Raw genomic sequence first — 19,869 nt, 5'->3', positions numbered from 1 at the left:
TCCAAACATAACCCATCAAGCGGTCCAGGCTGTTCCGACATTTCATGAACAGGGTAATCAAGCAACAGCTCCACCTTTAGTTGAGTACATCCAGTCCGATCCAGTAGTTAAGGTTGTTGAGGTGCCATCCCAACCAGCTGTACAATTTGTACAAGTGCCCGGTGAGCCACAAATACAATTTGTTCCAAGCAAATCTGTGGTTAAACACGTTTATCGGAAGCCGAAAAAACCACCTTTGGTTAAAAAAGTCCATGTAAGACGCATTCCAAAATCCGATACCACTTTAAAAGCTGCTATAGAATACGCTCCTACTCCACCTAGTGTTCCGATAGTTGAATTTCCAGTTGACGGTGTATTAGAATATCAAATACCTGACAGTGGAGCTGTTCCGGCTTTAGAAAATAACCAGCTAGCTATTGAAAGGTCAAAAGCGGTGGCCGTCAAACCGAAAACTGTAAACAAGCTCCGTCGAAAGGAAAAAGATCAGCAACTTGCTATTGAAGGTTCGAAAACCGTGGCAATTAAGCCGAAAACGTCCAACAAGCTCCAAAAAGTCACACCAAAACCTAAGCAAAGGGCAGCAATTGCCACTGGGTCTCACAGGTTAGCAATCGAAGCCAGTGGGAAAGAGCAGACAGCTATTACCGATGCAGTGGCGTTAAAAGCTCTAACATATAAACCTGAAAGTTCAAGTCAGGCCAAAACCCAATTGAGGAAACGTAATAAAACTTCAGAACCTCCCGCTAAAAGACACAAGGGGGGTATACAAAGAGGCGGGTGGCTCTCATACACATGATGAAGCCCACTTTAGATGATTTGTATTTGAATCCTGCTTCTCAAGGCAGTTTAGGGGGTATAGATCGCTTGTACAAAGAAGCTAGAAAACATGGATATACACGAAAGCAAGTTAAAGCTTACTTAGAAACCAAAGATGCATATACACAACACAAACCCTTTCGCTCTAAGTTTAAGCGTCGAAAGATTATTTCTGTTAATGTGGGCGACCAACATCAAATTGATCTTGTGGACTTTCAGAAATTTGCAAGTTATAACGATGGCTTTAAGTATATTCTTATGTGCATCGACTGCTTTTCTCGTTATGCATGGGCTGAGCCGGTTAAATCAAAACGACCAGCTGATATTCGCGAAGCGCTTTTAAAAATATACAAGAGTGACTGTCCTCCATTACGTGTTCAAAGCGATAATGGTAAGGAATTTGTTAGTAAAGACATGCGTAAGTTTTTTGAAGAGTGTAACGTTACATTTTTTACAACGAAAAACGATGACGTAAAATGTGCGATGGTTGAACGTCTAAATCGCACAATCGAAGAGCGGTTATATGTGTTCATGACCGAAAACAACACGTATCGGTTCATAGATGTCCTTCCTAAGGTTTTATCCGCTTACAACTCCACAAAACACTCTGCTACAGGTATAGCCCCTAAAGATGTAGGGCCTGAGGAAGCTGAGCAAATTCTCCAGAAGATGATTGATCAACAGAAAGATAGGAAAAATTCAAAACCAACATTTGCTGTTGGCGATCATGTACGTTTGGCAAAAAAGAAACAGACTTTTGAGAAAGGTTACGAGACTCGTTTCACAGAAGAAATCTTTAAAATAACTCACACTACACGGAGTGGAAGCCATTACCTTTACACTGTCGAAGATTTAGCTGGCGAACCCGTGGATGGTAAGTTTTATCCGGAAGAGTTATCTAAAGTCACAATGGAAGAAAAGCCATATCATAGGATCTCCAGGATATTAAGGGAAAGGAGACATAAAGGAAAAGTACAATACTTAGTACGTTGGTATGGATACGGTCCAGCTTATGACTCTTGGGAAAACAAAGAAGATTTGAAATGAGTTTTTACATGACTTTGCCGTCTTCGGCGTCAGAGGGCTTATACTCTGAAAACTGCCCTGGTAAATTTACAACGCTTCTCGCTAGACCCATAGATTTAGACGGTGCGTGGGAAGTTGGTCTTTCAGAAATTATTCTACCCCCTATGCGGATAAAGTTTAATACCGGATTAGCCATTACTGTCTCGCGTGACGGTCTACCGTCTAGATTTACTAGATTTGTCGATGTACATGCTTTTGAGGATGAAAATCATTTACTTCATACGGTTAACAAACTGTTGAGGGAAGACGTAGAGGATAGGGACTCGAAAACCTTTGGTCAAATAATGGTCAGTGGTCAAGCAGCTCAGTTAAACATCGCACCAGGCCTCGCTTTGACTTTTACGGGCTCTGAATATGCGCGCGCATTAGGCATACTACACCAGTACACTTATAACAGCAGAGATGCCCTGACTCATATGTTATATCCGGGACAGCATAATCGTCTCGTGCACGTGTATTGTGACGTGATTACACATGGGTTGGTAGGTGATTCAATGGTACCTTTACTACGCACCTTATCAACTCAAGCGAATTCATTTCGAGAGACAGTAATTCGTTTCGAGAATCCGCATTATATGCCGTTAGCCTACCATACATTTCAAACCGTAGAAATAGCGTTGCGCGATGATTTAGGGAAAGAAGTACTCTTTCATCCCGGTACATCAGTAATTAAACTTCACTTTCGACCAAAGAAGCATTAAAAATGGTTCTACAAGAGTTAAAATTTGACGAGCACCGCTACACCCAGATCTTTACCAAGCAGCATGGGTACGGTATGCCATATTATCGTGGCGCACCCATGAAAGGTGGTAGTTTCTGGGGTCGTGTAATTGGCTTTGCAAAGGGTTTGTTCAGCAAAGCTGCACCGCATATAAACAATTTAATTGCCACTGCACAACCTCACATGAAAACAATGGCCAGCAAGGCTGTGGAATCTGTAATCGATAAAGCTGTTGAGCGTGTTAGCGAGAAATTACGCAACACAACCCAACAACAGGGGTCGGGTATTAAGGGTCGTCGTCGAAAGAGAATGATCAAAACCACGAAACGTCAACGCGCGATAGACGCTATAAAAGACAAACTGTAACGATGGCTCTTATTGAAGCTGGCTCAGAACCCTCCATGCTGTTGGAAAGTCATTTGTTCTATCTTCCAGCGACGCTTACGGAAAGGTGGAATACACATGACTATGACTTGGGGCCGTCTCAAGCCGTGACCGACGATTCAAACGATATTGTATTTACAATTTCACCTTGTCAAACCGAGCTTATCAGTTTAGCTGACATTAGGTTTTCATGTGATTTACACGTTACTAACTCTTCTGGTGCTGTTCCAACAGACAAAGACTGTCTTGCCCCGATTAACAATATTTTACATAGTTTATTCCAGTCAGTTACGGTTTCACTGGGTGGTCGCAATATAACCGATAACAGCCCTTTGTACCACATTCGAGCGTACATTGAATCCCTCTTGGGTTTCACTGTTCAGGCTCAGAACAGTCAGTTGACCCTGTGCGGATTTGCGTTAGATACTGACCTTGACAAAGACCCGTTATACACAAATGAAATAAATGGGTCAGCAACGTTTCATAGTGAGGGAGCTGAAACGCGCAGAACATGGTTGCAGACTTTTCGTCCGTTGCAGTTGTCTGGTAAACTACATTGCGATCTGTTTCAGCAAGACCGACCGCTAATTCCAGGTGTAGAGTTGAGCATTAAACTGATACGAAACAGAGCTAATCTTTGTTTTCTTGCTGATAGTGATCTAGCGGCTCCAAAAAATTTTGCTATTCGAAACCCCAAGCTGAAAGTTCGAAAGTATGAGCCTTCTCCAGACTTTTTAGCAGCCATGACAAAACAACTGGTCACAACTAATGCAAAATATCATATTGAACGGGTCGCTTTGAGACAGACAACAATGCAATCTGGCCAGCAGCAGCTATCTTGGGCAAATATTGTTATTGGACAGTTACCCAAAGTTATGTTCTTCGCGATGTCGCCCAATCGTTCATTCGTTGGCGAATTTAAATCGACACCATTCAATTTCCATCATTTCAACATATCTAATTTAAGTGCGGAAATTGATGGACAGCTTTTTCCTACGCGTGGGTATAACCTAGATTTCCAGAACGGCGCGTCAATTGAGGGATACGAAGGATTGTTAGATACTCTGGAGCGGCTGCATGAAGGCCATGGGGAGCTACCTTTTGATAGGACGGTATTTAACAAGGGTGGTTTTAATATCTTCGGGTTTGACTTCACTCGCGGCCACACGGGTAGAGGAGCATTGTCGTTGATAAGGCAGGGTAATTTAAACATCAATGTTAAATTTGCAAAACCACTACCAGAAGGTATAGTCTGTGTAGCTATGATGGTCTTCGATAATATTATCGAAATTAACAACAATCGCCAAGTACTTTTTGACTTCGCACCATGAACAGCCTACAAATAGAAACAGCGCTGAAGCAAGATCCCAACGTTCGCAATATTTTTGTTGGGGTATTTGCCAGCGATACATTACCAGTAAAAGAATTTCCAGGTGCATACATATCAAATACTCAACCGTCAGGCGCGGCGGGTGAACACTGGGTAGCATTTTATTGTACAAAACCCGGTACGATAGAAGTTTTTGATTCATACGGGAAAAATCCCGGAGACTATTCAGATGACATTAAAAAATGGATAAATGATGACTTTGTCATAATGTCAAACACTGAACGCCAAAACACTGACAGTACTGTATGCGGTCAATATTGCATGTTTTTTGTTTTACTTCGTTGCTACGGGTTTTCATATAAAGATGTCATGTCAGCTCTCACTAAGCATAAAGGGGTGAACGATAAATTTGTATGCAAATTCATCAACAAGTTCTTCCGACTAAGGACGGTAGTCCGCGACGCAACATTTATACGCGACCTTATAAGAAATGGTTAAGCCGATAGCTAAAAAAGCAGCATCAGTATTCTTTGCAGTACTGGTGACCATGCTGCTATTAGTTTTCAATACTTTAGAAATTGTTTCCTATTTTGTAAAGTCCTCCAACCGTACACAGTTGGAGGAATCTAAAAAAATTACGAAAGAAGTGTTGGATGTGATGGTGAGTGACGAAGCGACACAAACCGAGTGATTTTTCCCCTTTCTTTTATTCATTTTTCCCCACCACCTCTTTTTTCTATCGCGTGCCAAAGGGCAGCGTTGTGAAATCATCTAACATGATGCGTTTATCGTACACAAGCTTCAACTTTTTAGCCAATTGAACAGTATTAATTTCTTGCGTTTTTCCATTCCGCTTGATGTATTCCGGATACACGACCTGCACATGTTCATCCACACCCTCCAGCAGTCGCTTCAGCTGGTTGAAATCCAACGCCTTGCCGGTCCTTGTCAGCTCCTTCGTAACCGAGTCCCAATCCAGAATATCTTCCGTGAACCCGTTCTGCGTCATTCCCTTCACTTTCATTTCAATGCGTCCCGTATCTGTTTCGTAGCTGTAGACTTTCGGACCGCAGGAGACGAATTTGACAATATGGTTTTCGCCAGCTTCTAGCTGGTTATCCCAGTCACCAAGGATACTACCAGTTTCAGGAAGCCAGTCGTTAGGGCGGTGAACGAAAATCACAGAGTCCGTATCGTAGTAGAGAAGTCGCTCACCTAACTTTTCCATGAGGTCCAACAGGATGAGACGTGCGTGGCTTGTGGTGAAAGCGGCAACAACAACATTCGTTCCATTGCCACCTTCGTTGTAGTCATCCACTTTCGAATGTGTTACCATCAGACACGTTGGACTCACACCATACACATCATGAATCTCAATAGCTTTTGAACGACACAGATCAGAATATCGTTTGGGATCGTACACGAATTCCGTGGAATTCATATCGCAGCTCTGGCCAGTCTTACCCCAAAGACTATTCAGCGCGACTTTGGCGAGCGCCTTCCGGCATCAAAAACCATGGCGTCAGGGTCCAGGATAATACCTTCACGGTCTTTGACCATCTGAATGAAATTTGCCTTCTTCTCATCCGTATCGCACCACGCAGGCCAACCGCTTGCTTCCATTTTCACTTTCAGAAACTTATTCATATACGCCGCAAAGAGTTTGGTGTCCGTCTGCGCCCAGTGCCAGACTTCGTACATTTCGACAACCCGGTACCCCACATCCACCGCATGATGTAGCTCTGGTGTGCACCAGATCCCTTCGAAAGACAGTTCTTCATCGGAATGGACACAGCGGCTGGTCACTTTCTCCATTGCGCATTTTTTGCATAGAACAAACATCAGTTTGTCGTTGATCGTCAACGGTAAGACTGGATACAGGCATTCATCCGGTGCAGCGACTTTACAGTAAACAAACCCGAAATAATCTTTGACATCCTTGAAATTGGATATGATTATTTCAGGTTGACCAACTGGATACGCCTTCGTTTTGTTCACAAAGGGATAGAGGCTGACAACGTCAAAGTGTCTAATTTCTTCCCCATGCTTTACTTCGTAAAATAGACGACTGGCGTTTGTCCTCCCGCCCTTGAAGGCATCACGTGGATTCATTGGCTCTCGTATGTTCGTGTGCTGCAAAAATCCGGCAATAAATGGATCCTCCCGCTCTCTGAGCCACTCACAACCCCATTTCACTTCCACAGTGTACCCCTGGCTTTCGAGAAAACGCTCACGTTCTAGGTATTCTTCGTAGACTTCTCGCATTTTCTTCTTGGAGTACGGGACCACATCGTTTTCGTCGGTGCAAGCGGGATGCCCATGGAAAACACAGCCATTGTACTCGTAAACGGTTTGGGTTTCCTCGTCGAGGCCGTCTACAAAGTATCGACCAATTTTGACTTCTTTTCCGTTTCGACCATGGCGTATGCGCCCATTAGCACTCATATTCTCCCATTCCAGCCATTGCGCGGCCTGGATACTGGTGCGTCGGTTTCTGTGAGGACCATGGCTGGCTAAGGCAGCGACTTTGTTTTCAGGAAGGTGAAAGGTTTTCCAGTAGCGATAGCAGGCGGCGGGCATGGTTATGCTCTCCATGGGATTCAACGAAGTGAGTGTACGGTAGTCGTTGATAAACTTCAACGCACAGAGCCGCAAGACCGTAACATCGTTCGAGCAATACGTCATCATCTGCTCGCGAAAGTTGAATACTCCATTAGCGGCGGCTTTTGCTTCAGCGTGCCACTTGAGGAATTCAGCTTTCTGCTGCTTCCGCATCCCATCAATCATATACTGATCCGGATCGGGCCAAGGCAAATCGACTTTATCCCAATTCTCAGGCTTATTAAACCGATGAGGGAAATCACCTTTCTGCACTTCAAGCTCCAAACCAACAGCCTTCGGTAGTTGACTCAACCGCAGTGCCAGGAAGTTGAGTGTATCTCGGGATTGGATGCCCAGTTTGCGGTACTTCAATTCCAGCAGTTGCGTACCCCGTTTGATGACCTCCACCCCTTTCAATCCATTATCCAACATATACTTCAGGACAAAATGCCCATCGTAGCCCCGAAAATTATGCGCGATAATGGTAAACCCACGATGCTTCTCTTGAAGCAACCAACGACCAAAAGCATCACCAACTTCCGTATTCATCGGCTGACCGTCTTCTGGAAAGCGGACTTCGGAACCGTCGGCGTACTGCGCCACAATACACGAGGGTACGTGTCCGTTCACAGGATCATTGTAGGTTTCGTAGTCGAAGAAAATATATTTCATATCTTCATCGCCAAGCCAGGGTGTTGCTGGCGCCTTCAGAGGCTTTATATAGCAACAATGGTTGGCTTGGAGGAAATAGCCGTAGCATGTGTTGCAGTAAAATTCACCGCACTGATGCTTTGCATCCTTTCCCCGAGTGGAAAGATTCACAAACACTCCGCATTTCTGGCAGATGAACATGGTCTGGCAGTAGGTTTTCCCGTTTTTCCTTGTTCTTTTATGAATGTCGAAACACTGCTGGTTGAGAAAGCGGCGGTGACAGTCAGTGCAGTTGACGGGATTATCCACCAGACAATTGCTCTTGGCACGGTAGCACAATCTGCACTTGCCTCCGCAGCGGTGACGTTCTTTATGATGGTACGGTCGATCGCAATCATTGCAGAAGTAGGGGGAGCAGTAGAACCCAGTAGCCGTGGTGACAAGGTTAAAATGCTCATTGTCCAGCAACAGAAAGATTTCCTGCATATCATGGGTTTTACGCTCTGGTACCCGTGCAATAATCATATCACCCTGGTTGGCTGAAATGATTTTGATTTGGAACTCTGGGAAGGCTTCCTTCTGCAACACTTCCAGGTCATCAAGGTCACAGTAACGGCCAGGGGGTAGAAGACACTCTTCCATTATCTTCACAGCTTGGTCTTCCAGATTGGCTGTGCGGTCCGAGCGTATATAGTTGTTCCATTTATTTTTATGCTGCGGCACTTGTAAATCATGCGTCAGGCGAAATTTTCCCAGAAACAGAGCGGCGGGTAAGCATAGGTTATTGTTTACACGGACGGATACAATGGACGTCTTGAAACGATTCTTGTCATGCTTAACGTACTGATGTCTGAGAAACCAGGATCCACCAGCAGGCATAATAGAGCGCCAGATACGTATGGTGAATGAATCGTCAATGACTAACTTCTGCCCAGAGTTCAACAGCTCAATACGATGCAAAAACGCGGGTATGCTGAAGTCAGAAAGCTTCCGCATGGTTAAGTAGAACGCTCTTTCGAGACCGTCGGATTTCAGAGCCACAACAACACGGTCCGTAGGAGCGAACTCTTTAAAACACATATCCATTATGACGCGTAAGATTTCTGGCATAATGAGCATGGTCTCTTCCTTTTGGAAAATTCGGGGTAGGGGGGCAATTTCAACGCGGTACTTCTGTTCGGTGCTGTTGAAAGTTTTGAAAACGCGCTCCGATTCTTTGACAAGCTGGAAGAGGCCTGTGAAATCCGGGATCGACTCACCCCTGGCTACACTTCCGCCGGCTTGCGGTGGATCCTCATATTGCCAGTCATCCATGTGTGCAAGAGCAAGGGCGGCAGCTAGAGAATCTGGACTTAACTGATTAACTTCGTCGTGATGTAGTAAGGCGGTTACGAGAGTCTGCTCATCGTGTTCATTGAATTCATTGGGATTAGCTAGCATATGGTTAATGGCGTCCTGATCCTCAGTGGTTAAGCGATACGTATTAGCATGATCATCATCAACATCCATCCACGGATCGTTAAGCATGGCCGCGATAGCCTCACGATCAGAAGCAGACAACTGGTAAGCCATTTTCGAAAGAATAAAGAGAAAAACGCGTGCCGCGTGGCTTTTATAGACGAGATGCGAAAGCGTAGATTGTGCTCATTGGTTTGTCGTTTTCTGCAACGTGACGTAATTGGTCAGCAGTGTTTCTAGGCCCCACCTTTGGGCGTTCCAGTGGGCGCGAGTGGATACTTACCGGCGCTAGCAGCGCCGGTAAGTAACCACTCCCCCTTTCATGTTTAAACGTGAAAAATGTATGACGATAATTGTATGTTTCTGATAAGTTACCTATTAAAAACACCGAAAAAGCGCAGCATTGTATTATTCAGCTACATCATTACGGCCCGGGTAATATGATTCCGTCACCCCATCATAATAATACATATCACAAGACACAGTTGAATGGAATGCTGACAACGGATACAGCAAAGAAATGAGATTGCATTATCGAAAAAAAAAACACGTTTTGTAATAACAATAAGCTAAATTCAACCAGCAAATATGGGTCATAAAAAACAATTGTTACAAACAGCATTCAAAAAAACAATACGGGTTGAAAAAAATGCACTGATGGAACCAGTTTTAATCAATAGTAATCACCTCGATCTCCTGCTTCTTGGCTGGCGGTTCGTTGTTGTCGTCGTCGCCGTCGTTGTCCACCTCCGAATGACCACGCTTCTCGCCACTGACGTACGCAATCAGCTCCTCTCGTTCAGCCAAGTCAAGTTCCTCCAGCAGCAAAGTAGCCTCCAGCTCGTCCTCAGTTTCCGGCACGAATTCGCTCTCCACTTCTGATGGTGGTTCGTCAAAAGTGTCGTCAGCTAGGACGGCCACGCCTCCTTCGTCGTTCTCGTCGCCAACGTCACTGTCAGCTTCGTCCGAATCGTGCTCCAAGAAGCCAGAATCCATAGAGTTGTCAGGATCAGTCTTTATACGATTATTGTAGAAGTCGACAAGGTCAATCTACCAAAAAAATATTCAAATAAACGATGTGCGAGAACTAATATCCAAAAAAACCAAACGTATTTTCGCTGTACCATTTACTGAAGAGAAAACCATTACACTAGTGACAATTGCAATGAAACTTTTCCAACGGTTCAGAACCTTTGATATTTAAAAACTTTAATTGCTTATTAAAAACAATCATATTTTCGATTTAGTTACTAACTGCTAAAAAACCAAAGACGTTTACCTTGAACCAAGACACCCGATAAAACGCAGCAAGTCCTCCTTCACAACAGACTAACCACGAAAGTTCATTCCACAGAAGCACAGCTTGAATGTATGAGTGGAAGTACGTTAGGATTTTCTCGGCAAGAGTATAACCCTTCCATTCCGCAATCAGATTATCCGCTTTCTCTACAGAAAAACCTTTTCTAGTCTCGATAAATTGTTAAAAAATCTTACAGAATTTTATCGAAATACAGAATAATAGGTTATGCTATCACATGCATTACACTACCGAATAAAAAACGCTACGGTACGACCAAATTGAAAAGTAGTAGTATTTAAAGGTACGAAAGTAGAATAAAAAATAATCATGATCCAAAAATTATCATTGACTTACCAATCAATCCCGGAAGCTCTTCTGAAGTTGTGGGCATAGGATCCGGCAAAGCCATGAGTACACTCACAATCACACGATAATCAAGCACAAACTATTCTGACCAAATGATGTAACGGCAGAAAATGATGGATTTGCTTGAGAAACATGGGTTTATATTCACCGCGCGCAACTTGGAAGATTTTTTCGAATGACTCCTATTGGCTAGAACGTTCCATGTGTCGTTTTTCTCTAGTGCAGTTGTGTCTCCCTGAAGGTTGTATGAATAAAGACAACCCCAGTCCTTTACTAGACCAAGAAATACCATTAAAGGGGTTGCTCGGTCTTATGGGCAGCCATCCCCTTTAGTAGGAGGTGGAAACATACGGTGGGCGGAGAGTGCGATGGAAAATTCTTACTAATCAAAGAGCTAAGGCAGAACCATTGTTAGAACCCGGAAAAACCGTGCTCCATTAGGTTTTCTTGGACAATGGAAACTAGACTAATGTCGCGACAAAGTCCGGATTCCAGAGACTGAGAAAGGACCAAATGAAAGGTAGTTTGACCCAGAAAAACAAGTTCTAATTAGTTTTACTCACAAAAGAATCTAGACACTGTCGCGACTAATCTCGGATACATGATACGTAACAGGGTACCTCAATAAGGCGCTTAAAACAAAGACGAGGCAGTTTTGAATAATAGAATCTAGTCTGCTGTCGCGACAGGATCCGGGATTAACGGTGAATCAACAAGTCGCTTGACCCAGAAAAACAAGACACAATGGATGTTTTGCCTCAGAACTCAATTGTTCTGACAAAGCCTCTCGTACCTTATTCATCTTGTGGAATCTCCCGACATCATAAACAGGAGGCGTGAGTTTGCAACGTTGGTTAGGAGCAAGGCAGGACCCGAGTAACGCCTACTTGGTTTCTCTCTGATATTAGTGCGTTCCAGTCATTCTTTGTTTTCCAAGTGGTATCTTATTGGTTGAGTAAGTTAGACCATACCCACACCTGGTTTCGGTCTGATATTAGCATATTCCGGTCACTCATTGTTCTAGGGATGGATTTGGTTGGTTCTTGGTCTAAACACTAAAAATCAGTCTAGTCAACGGCGCTCTGTTAACATTACGTCAGCGTACAACGAATTCAAACAATTGGTCGTACAGATCGTTAAAATCAAAAGTTGAAACTCCATGTTATTTCGAGTTATATAAGCAGCGCGACCAAGCGCTTTTCCTTCATTCCAACAGTTTTCTTATTCCTTCTGGATTATTACCGCATGGATCAGTTGGACTCGTTAGTTTGTTAGATTGTTCACAGTTACTTTTACCGTACCTTCTTTACCAGTTTAGTTTTACTAGCTTTCAGTTAGTTCTGTGACCTTTCACGATGTCTACCCGATCCGAATCCGCTTCTTCCAATTCCTCCTGGGAGTCCGTGTCCGTTGATGATGTTGCCATTGCTGATGTTGCTGATGTTGTTGATGTTATGGAGGATTATTCCGGGTTGGAGTTGGAGGATCCATTGAGTCAGTTTGCTGAAGAGGCCGTGGAGGTGGATAGGTTCATCTGGTTGTGGAACCAAGGGACTTATGAAGAGCGGGTTGCGTATGCTGATCAAGCTGCTGGTAAGCAGGATTTGTAAAATGTTGAATAAAGAAATATTTAAAAAAGTTTCAAAAAACAAGAGACTACCTTCCCCAGGTGACGTCATATTCACTAACATGGATGACGATGTGGAGGAGGAACTAGCCTTTTCCGTGTCACGGGGACCTGCTACCCCACTGCCGGAGGTAGCTCCCATGGTGTACAACCCACGCTCTCCATCCCCAGCCCCATCGCTGCCACAACTCGTGGAGTACAGTCCTCGCTCCCCTTCTCCATCGCTGTCACCTGTGTCGATGAATTTGGAGCGACGCCTTGCTAGCCCAGCGCCTCAAAATCGTTGGGCTGTGGATCGTGTGGTCAGAATGCGTGTGCCTCCACCATCACCGCGACAGCCTTCCACTTCCAACCTGATTCGCCTGACTACTCCTGACCTGTCTCCACTTCGCAGCCGTCCGTCGGTAGCCCGTCATCCACGCCCCCGACGCCGTTCGTCAACTCCACCAACTCCACGTCAGCCTTCCAATTCCAATACGCTCTCGCTGATTACGCCAACCCCAATGCCTAGGGCCGACCCATTCCACTCCCACATTATGAATGCTCCAAATCGTCGACGCCGCCGCCCATCAACTCCCCACCATTCGACGCACGCTGTCTCGCCTGTGACCATTTCGCGGCTGGTTGTCGACGACATCAGTCTGTGTCGCTACATCCTTGACCCCGATTCGCCAACTGTTTTCGATCGAATCCAGCGCATCCAGGACTCGCCAACCGACCACTTCTACGAAGAAGTCTACGCTCCGAAGCGTTCGGCTGATCCAGGTAACGATTCGGCTCCTCGCCGCTTCCGCCGCCACTAAACCTTGTCGGGTCATTTCACTTTTTTAAAAAATTCGCCGCATTGTTTTTTTATTATTTTTTTTTGTAAGTTCGCCGCAATGTTTTGTCAGTTAATAGGGGCTCTCTGTTTAGTGTCTTTATCGTACAGGTTTAGCCTGAAACTGTATAAATGAACCGTGTTTGCTTTGTACTAGTACGAATGTTGTGTGTAATCAACTATGCATGCTTGAGTGTATTGGGATTAGCATTAAACTGTGTTTGTCATCAGTTCTGAGTAAGTTCTGTCTAATTTGTGTCTAGCACAATAGTCTAGCCTGTTTTCAGTGTATGAGCTTATTCAGTGATAGAGCCCGAAACAATTAGGCAAAGTTATTATTCCCTAGAAATTATTCTGCATTAAGTAAAGGTAGAATGTCGTTGAGTGTTTCAACCATCTTTTGTTATCCACTGGGTACAAAAGAAGAGCCAGATATTAATCCTGGTTTACTAGGTCAAACATTCTTTGGATTTTTGTTTCGTATATAATGTCATCCTGGTTCGTCGCGACAGTGTTAGCCCGGGTTTTTGTTTACGTCTAGACACATTAGTCTGGGTTCTATTGTCTGTCGAGAAATACAATACTTGTTTTTCTAGGTCAACATATAATAAGGTATTATATCAACAAAACTTTCAATTGTTAGAACAATCACTACTATGCAATTCAGTTAGCTAACTAAACAAGGCAGCGGTCCGAGCGTAGCGAGTCGGCGTGGCCTCAGCTCGCTATCGTCTGGCTTTCCTTTCTTTCTTCTTTTTTTTTTTTTTTTTTTTTTTTGCTCTCTCTCTCTCTCTTTTTCTCTAACTTTTCTCTCTAATCTAACTACTATATCAAAGACATAATACGTATTTTCTCAAACGACATTTATTCCCATGTAAAATCCCATAAGAACACAGAAAAGTCCATCACAAAAAACAAACAGTTTTTTATTATACAATGTTCTGAAAAAGTCCATCACACAAAACGAAAACACAGTTTTATTGTTGAACTCAGCTTAAAGAAGCAGAAAAACATTCGCAATAACCACACACACACACACATTCTAATTGAACTTAAAGTTAACAGATGGCATCCAAGTGTCATTGAAATCAAAAGAATGCAGTGAGACAGGTCCGTCATCCAGTACCATCTCCTCCAACTCCACAGTCAACTGTTGAACAGGCGTATGCTCACCCCAAATGCTGCTGAAGTCCATGGTGCGCTCACCCTCCGCAATAGAGTCGTCCAGTGTGATGACCTCGGAGCAGCTAGGGAAGACGAGGCGAGGCGTAGGCGGATCAATGGTGATGACTTCGGAGCAGCTGGGGAAAGTGAGGCGAGGCATGGGTGGAATCACAGGCTTAGCCTTCGGCTTCACCAAAGGCTTAGCCTTCGGCTTCACCAACGACTTAGCCTTTGGCTTAGACACGGGTTTAGCCTTCGGCTTAACCACGCGCTTCACCTGAGGCTTGGCCTTTGGTTGAGCCTTACGCTGAGCCTTTGGTTTAGCCTTACGATACGACAGGGGCGGTTCTGGCAGCTCAGCAACGTAATTCCAGGCACGCACGTTAACAAACAAACCAGGGCACAAAGCGTCAATCAGTTTCTAAAGATAAAAAATCTATAATAGGGTTTCAAAAAATGTTTATCTAATTGATTAAATAATACCTCTAGCTCGTGCAACCAATCCATCAGATCACGGTGATCCTGACCAATGCCCTTAACCCACGTGTAATCAGCCTTCAACGCCACACGAAGTACAGTGCTTACAATATCTAATGAAAATAAAATAAAAATTAGAAATATGATCAAACTAGAAAAAACAGTAATTAAAACATACCCTTGAAATGCTGAGCTTGTTTAACATTCTCTTCATCAGATCTCGACTTCCATATCTTAAGGTATTCCATAATTTCATCTATAGAAAATTAATATTTTTAATTTTTATTTTTTAAATTTATTTCAAAAGAAAAACTAGATTAAAGGTCAACTTACCAGCTTGCTTGATGGACCACAAGACGTAGTGCTGCCGGTTGACAAATAGGAACATGTGAGGAGGCATGGGGTGGGCCAAAATGGCTGCACGCTTGGCATAACTAAGACGAGGCATGGTTAAGGGTCCGAGGAACTGCTAAACAACTAAAAACTAACTGAAAAAAGCAGGTAATGGAGGTAATCCAATGGAGAAAAGTAAACTGTTGGAATGAAGTAAAAATGCCCGGTCGCGGCGTTTATATAACCCGAAACCAAACGAAGTTTCAACTTTCGATATCCAGAAAATCGTACTATCTATTGTCTGATATCGTTGTATGATGACGTTATGTTAGCTGAATACAGTTAACTAGACTAACTTTTAGCGTACAGACCAAGAACCAACCAAAAACCATCTCGAAAACAATGAAAGACTGAAACGCGCTAATATCAGACAGAAACCGAGGTAGGCGTATCTTGCCAAGCAACTACCAATAAAAATCGTCCCGAAAACAATGATTGACCGAAACGCGCTAATATCAGACAGAAATCCAAACTACCAATAAAAATCAAGCCGAAAACAATGAAAGACTGAAACGAGCTAATATCAGACAGAAACCAAATGGGCGTTACTAGATACCTCCCCTTCCCTAAGCGAGTGTACCTAACTCCCTCCCACATACGCCCTAACTATACTTACTCAGCCTGGCCTCACTCCGCTCGGCCACGGCAGGAGACCTCCCGCGCACACGCCGAGAGAACAGTGACATAGTCCTCGCTACGCTCGGACCGCTGCCTTGTTTAGTTAGCTAACTGAATTGCATAGTAGTGATTGTTCTAACAATTGAAAGTTTTGTTGATATAATACCTTATTATATGTTGACCTAGAAAAACAAGTATTGTATTTCTCGACAGACAATAGAACCCAGACTAATGTGTCTAGACGTAAACAAAAACCCGGGCTAACACTGTCGCGACGAACCAGGATGACATTATATACGAAACAAAAATCCAAAGAATGTTTGACCTAGTAAACCAGGATTAATATCTGGCTCTTCTTTTGTACCCAGTGGATAACAAAAGATGGTTGAAACACTCAACGACATTCTACCTTTACTTAATGCAGAATAATTTCTAGGGAATAATAACTTTGCCTAATTGTTTCGGGCTCTATCACTGAATAAGCTCATACACTGAAAACAGGCTAGACTATTGTGCTAGACACAAATTAGACAGAACTTACTCAGAACTGATGACAAACACAGTTTAATGCTAATCCCAATACACTCAAGCATGCATAGTTGATTACACACAACATTCGTACTAGTACAAAGCAAACACGGTTCATTTATACAGTTTCAGGCTAAACCTGTACGATAAAGACACTAAACAGAGAGCCCCAGTGTCAAAGTACATACTATACCATGCAAACGATCTTGTGCGCAGTAACACCATAACCGGCCAATACTCTACCCTTACGGTACAACAAGGGGTTGGACTTCGTACTAATGACCCAATAGCTGGTAACCATACTGTTTTGGAGGTGTGGTCTTGAATCGCCGCAGTCCCAAGACACTATATAAACCCCAACTACCCATTGCAGGTGCTCAGTTGATTATCAAAATGGATATGACACTGATCAGCAATCGCTTTAACAGTTTTGAAAACTGGCCGGACCAGTCGCTCGCCCCTAGAGAATTGGCAAGCCAGGGGTTTTATTATCAAGGGGTGCATGACGAAATTCACTGTGCATACTGTGGCTATATTATGGGTGACTGGGTGAACTCACGGTATAAACCATACTACCGACACCGCTTAGCCCGTCCAGACTGTGTGAGGGGCGAAGATGAGAGAATACTACTTCCGTTTTCACCGGCAATGAAAGACTACAAGGCACGCTTCGCTACTTACGCTGAATGGCCAGCAAACAAACAACAGCATCCCAGGGATATGGCTGCGGCCGGTTTTTATTATGAGGGCAAGGATGATCGTGTACGCTGTTTTCACTGTGGAGGTGCACTACATGCTTGGGAGAAAGACGATGTCCCGTGGGAGGAGCACGCTTGGACTTACCCAAAGTGTCCGTATCTTATACAGACAAAAGGCTTAGCATTCATCAGTGACATTCGGAAAAAACGCAAAGAAGCCGAAACAACGTGTTGTGTGCTATTGCGAAAAGCACCGCCAGCTACGCTGACCGAAAATCCCAAAGAGAAGTTGAGCTGTAAAGTTTGCTACGAGAATGATTCTGAAATCATGTTTAGACCCTGCGGTCATTTAGTTTGCTGCGCAAAATGTTCAAGCAAGCTGCTACTGTGTCCGATTTGTCGGGGTGTTATTTTCAATAAGTGTTGGGCTTTCTTCTGTTAGATTGTGTGGTATTTCATGTTCATTCATGTTCATACAAAAAAAAAGAGGGTGGGGAAAAATAAACAAAAGAAAGGGGAATTCAGTTCGGCTCCAAACCGGTTCAATCGGCTCCAAACCGGTTCGACTGAAAACCGGACCGAAACCGAGCCGAACCGGACCGAAACCGAGTTGACGGTAGACTAGCGGCATATCTTCTGTAGTATTAATACGAAAGTACGGTACTTACTACATTTGTAGCTTTAATTTGTACATACGAACAGCATCTGTAGAGTAGGAATATCGGGTATGTAATACCGATCCCTTCACACATAATAAGTAATAATAATTTTATCTTTTCGCGTTACAGTCTCATACATTTACGGTCAAAACTATGTCACTAGTAAAAAAATTGTGAGCAAAAATCTCAAACAAATGCACCAAAGCCAAAACATTCCCGGGATACGGCAGTTACAGCGTGTAATGTTCCGGGTGATCCACTTGGTAAGAGACTGGTAATTGTCGATTCTCCCGCACCGTCTTTGTGCACACTCAAAATGTTGTCACTGAAAAATGCACATAGCAATTACTGGCTTTTTAAATTGGCCGGAATTGTATGATAATAAGGCAGCAACGCAACGCCAAAAGCTCTCACCGGGCCCAATCAGTCCAATAGAGCACACCGCGGTAGACTGTCATCCTAAAGGGAGAAATGGATGAATCTGCGGCAACTACGATGCTGCGATTACTGCCGTCCAGCGATGCGCACTCCACATTATGCGTCCCTTCCCAGGAAAAAAAGAAACTTTTTATTAGATTCTGACATCGCCATATTGGCGAAATCAGACAGTTTTACCGGCATCCGCCCAACAAATTTCATCGGTGTCGAGATCAACCGTCAGTGCATGCGGCAGCATCAAATTACTGCTGACAATGGTCCGTCGCTCGCTGCCATCCATGCGGGCGACTTCAATCTTGGGAGCAGACGACTGACTCGAATCCCAGTCGGCCCAGAAAATTAATCTACAATGCAAAAAAATGAACCAACAAACCGGCATTTTTGTTGCAAAAAAATCGGTGCCTAGGACTGAGATCACAGTCCACAAACACCGAAAACATACCCTTTACTTGGATGTACGGCGATTGACCCCGGACTCGAGAGATTATCCGCAATAAGGATTTTTGCCTGCATTTCCGTATCGTTTAACCGGGCGCAGGCGATATGACCATGCGTGGCATCCGTCCAGAACAGTGTGCGGCTTATGGGATCGATGGCCAGTCCATCGCCCGAATACACTGCAAAAAAGCAAGAGCACACAATTTCATGTAACAGTTTCGAAACGCATAGTTATCAATGCGGATTCAATGCAGTCCGTTGAATTTCTGACCGCCGATTTCTCTGAACATAGATTTAAAAAACCTTTTTTTTAAAGTTTTAAACTTCAACTGTGCAATAATGTAGCAACGAGTCTGTATCATTGCTTTCGTGGGACATATTGCTGCCATTACGCTACGATCGCGTGCACATGTTAACTCGGCTTATGCTTCTCGCGTATACGGTGATCGGAAATTCATAGCGACGGGCTTGTAAACGTGTACTTAAACCGCAGCGGGAGGACACACTATAACACCACAGTTACACTATAGTGACCACGGTTTCCATTACCGCTATCGCGATCAAGAACCACTTTGCGATCCGTCCCATCGAAGCGCACTCGGTTGATGGTGGGTCCTTCGAGATCCGACCAGTAAATAAATCGTTCTTGGCAGTCGACGGCCATACCAAGGGCTATTTGGTAGATCAGGGATACCATCTCTTCCGGGCCGGATGAGATATTATCCAGGGGAAGTTTCATCACTGAGTTTCCCCTACTGTACACCAAAATTCCCGCATCCGTAGGTGCGCTCTCGGTTGACATGCTGTCAGGTTTGGCAGTGGCTTCGGAAAACTCGCGTATAAATCAACTGGCTTTCAGATTTTCGTTTGTTTGTTGCAACAGGTTAAACGTTTACCTCTGGATGATGAGTTGTTAAGGACATCCAAGCAATGAGAGTTTGATGAACAAAGAGCAAGAAATAAGCAGAAAGCCGAAAGCATCGTCGAAAAAACGTCAGATAACGCCATGGCGGCATCCAAGTCAGATTTTGAGGACTACGGAAGCTATCACAGAACTGTCACAAATTAAGGTATAGGCAATGGTTATCGGCCGAATGATTGCATTGGCATCGCCATTGTTGGAACTACGCTAATGCTGAGTATATTCTGCCTGGATAGAGAACCAAAACATAGAATTTATAAAAATTGTGGATGCATGTGTAGCACTTTGTTTGTATTGCCATTCAGCCGACGGTGTGGCAAAACGGTTAGCTGGGGATAAGATTGAGATGACTAATCAATACATTCACGAAGGGT

The 19,869-nt window shown here is 43.9% G+C and overlaps 3 protein-coding genes across 3 annotated transcripts; 1 reads left to right on the top strand and 2 right to left on the bottom strand.

Moving 5' to 3' along the window:
- Window positions 1-5,813: 5,813 nt before the first annotated feature.
- On the bottom strand, window positions 5,814-9,161 carry LOC129599656 (uncharacterized). Its single transcript, XM_055497952.1, has one exon. The coding sequence runs from the start codon at window positions 9,159-9,161 to the stop codon at window positions 5,814-5,816; it is 3,348 nt and encodes a 1,115-aa protein (XP_055353927.1).
- A 7,572-nt stretch (window positions 9,162-16,733) lies between these two features.
- LOC129599655 (E3 ubiquitin-protein ligase XIAP-like) lies at window positions 16,734-17,458 on the top strand. Its single transcript, XM_055497950.1, has 2 exons — window positions 16,734-17,326; window positions 17,392-17,458. The coding sequence occupies exons 1-2, from the start codon at window positions 16,734-16,736 to the stop codon at window positions 17,456-17,458; spliced, it is 660 nt and encodes a 219-aa protein (XP_055353925.1).
- A 265-nt stretch (window positions 17,459-17,723) lies between these two features.
- LOC129599638 (nidogen-2-like) lies at window positions 17,724-19,815 on the bottom strand. The gene is made up of 6 exons (XM_055497929.1): window positions 19,470-19,815; window positions 19,123-19,395; window positions 18,578-18,752; window positions 18,313-18,479; window positions 18,112-18,241; window positions 17,724-18,022 (listed from the first exon to the last, which is right to left on the bottom strand). The coding sequence occupies exons 1-6, from the start codon at window positions 19,579-19,581 to the stop codon at window positions 17,884-17,886; spliced, it is 996 nt and encodes a 331-aa protein (XP_055353904.1). The 5' UTR covers window positions 19,582-19,815; the 3' UTR covers window positions 17,724-17,883.
- Between the last annotated feature and the right edge of the window lie 54 nt (window positions 19,816-19,869).

The sequence above is a fragment of the Paramacrobiotus metropolitanus genome, unplaced genomic scaffold (assembly GCF_019649055.1).
Source record: "Paramacrobiotus metropolitanus isolate TYO unplaced genomic scaffold, Prichtersi_v1.0 Parri_scaffold0000151, whole genome shotgun sequence".
NCBI classification, from domain to species: Eukaryota; Metazoa; Tardigrada; class Eutardigrada; order Parachela; family Macrobiotidae; genus Paramacrobiotus; species Paramacrobiotus metropolitanus.
The sequence above is the reverse complement of the archived record's forward strand: the minus strand, read 5'-3'. Positions and strand labels throughout refer to the sequence as shown.

Excerpts from the sequence above, each read along its gene's own strand:
- LOC129599656 (XM_055497952.1), bottom strand. The coding sequence starts at position 9,161 with ATGGCTTACCAGTTGTCTGCTTCTGATCGTGAGGCTATCGCGGCCATG.
- LOC129599655 (XM_055497950.1), top strand. The coding sequence starts at position 16,734 with ATGGATATGACACTGATCAGCAATCGCTTTAACAGTTTTGAAAACTGG. Across the intron at positions 17,327-17,391 it reads ACCGAAAATCCCAAAGAGAA|TTTGCTGCGCAAAATGTTCA; the intron begins GTTGAGCTGTAA and ends GCGGTCATTTAG.
- LOC129599638 (XM_055497929.1), bottom strand. The coding sequence starts at position 19,581 with ATGGCGTTATCTGACGTTTTTTCGACGATGCTTTCGGCTTTCTGCTTA. Across the intron at positions 18,753-19,122 it reads GGTTCTTGATCGCGATAGCG|TGTATTCGGGCGATGGACTG; the intron begins GTAATGGAAACC and ends GCTTTTTTGCAG. Across the intron at positions 18,480-18,577 it reads GCCGTACATCCAAGTAAAGG|ATTAATTTTCTGGGCCGACT; the intron begins GTATGTTTTCGG and ends TTTGCATTGTAG.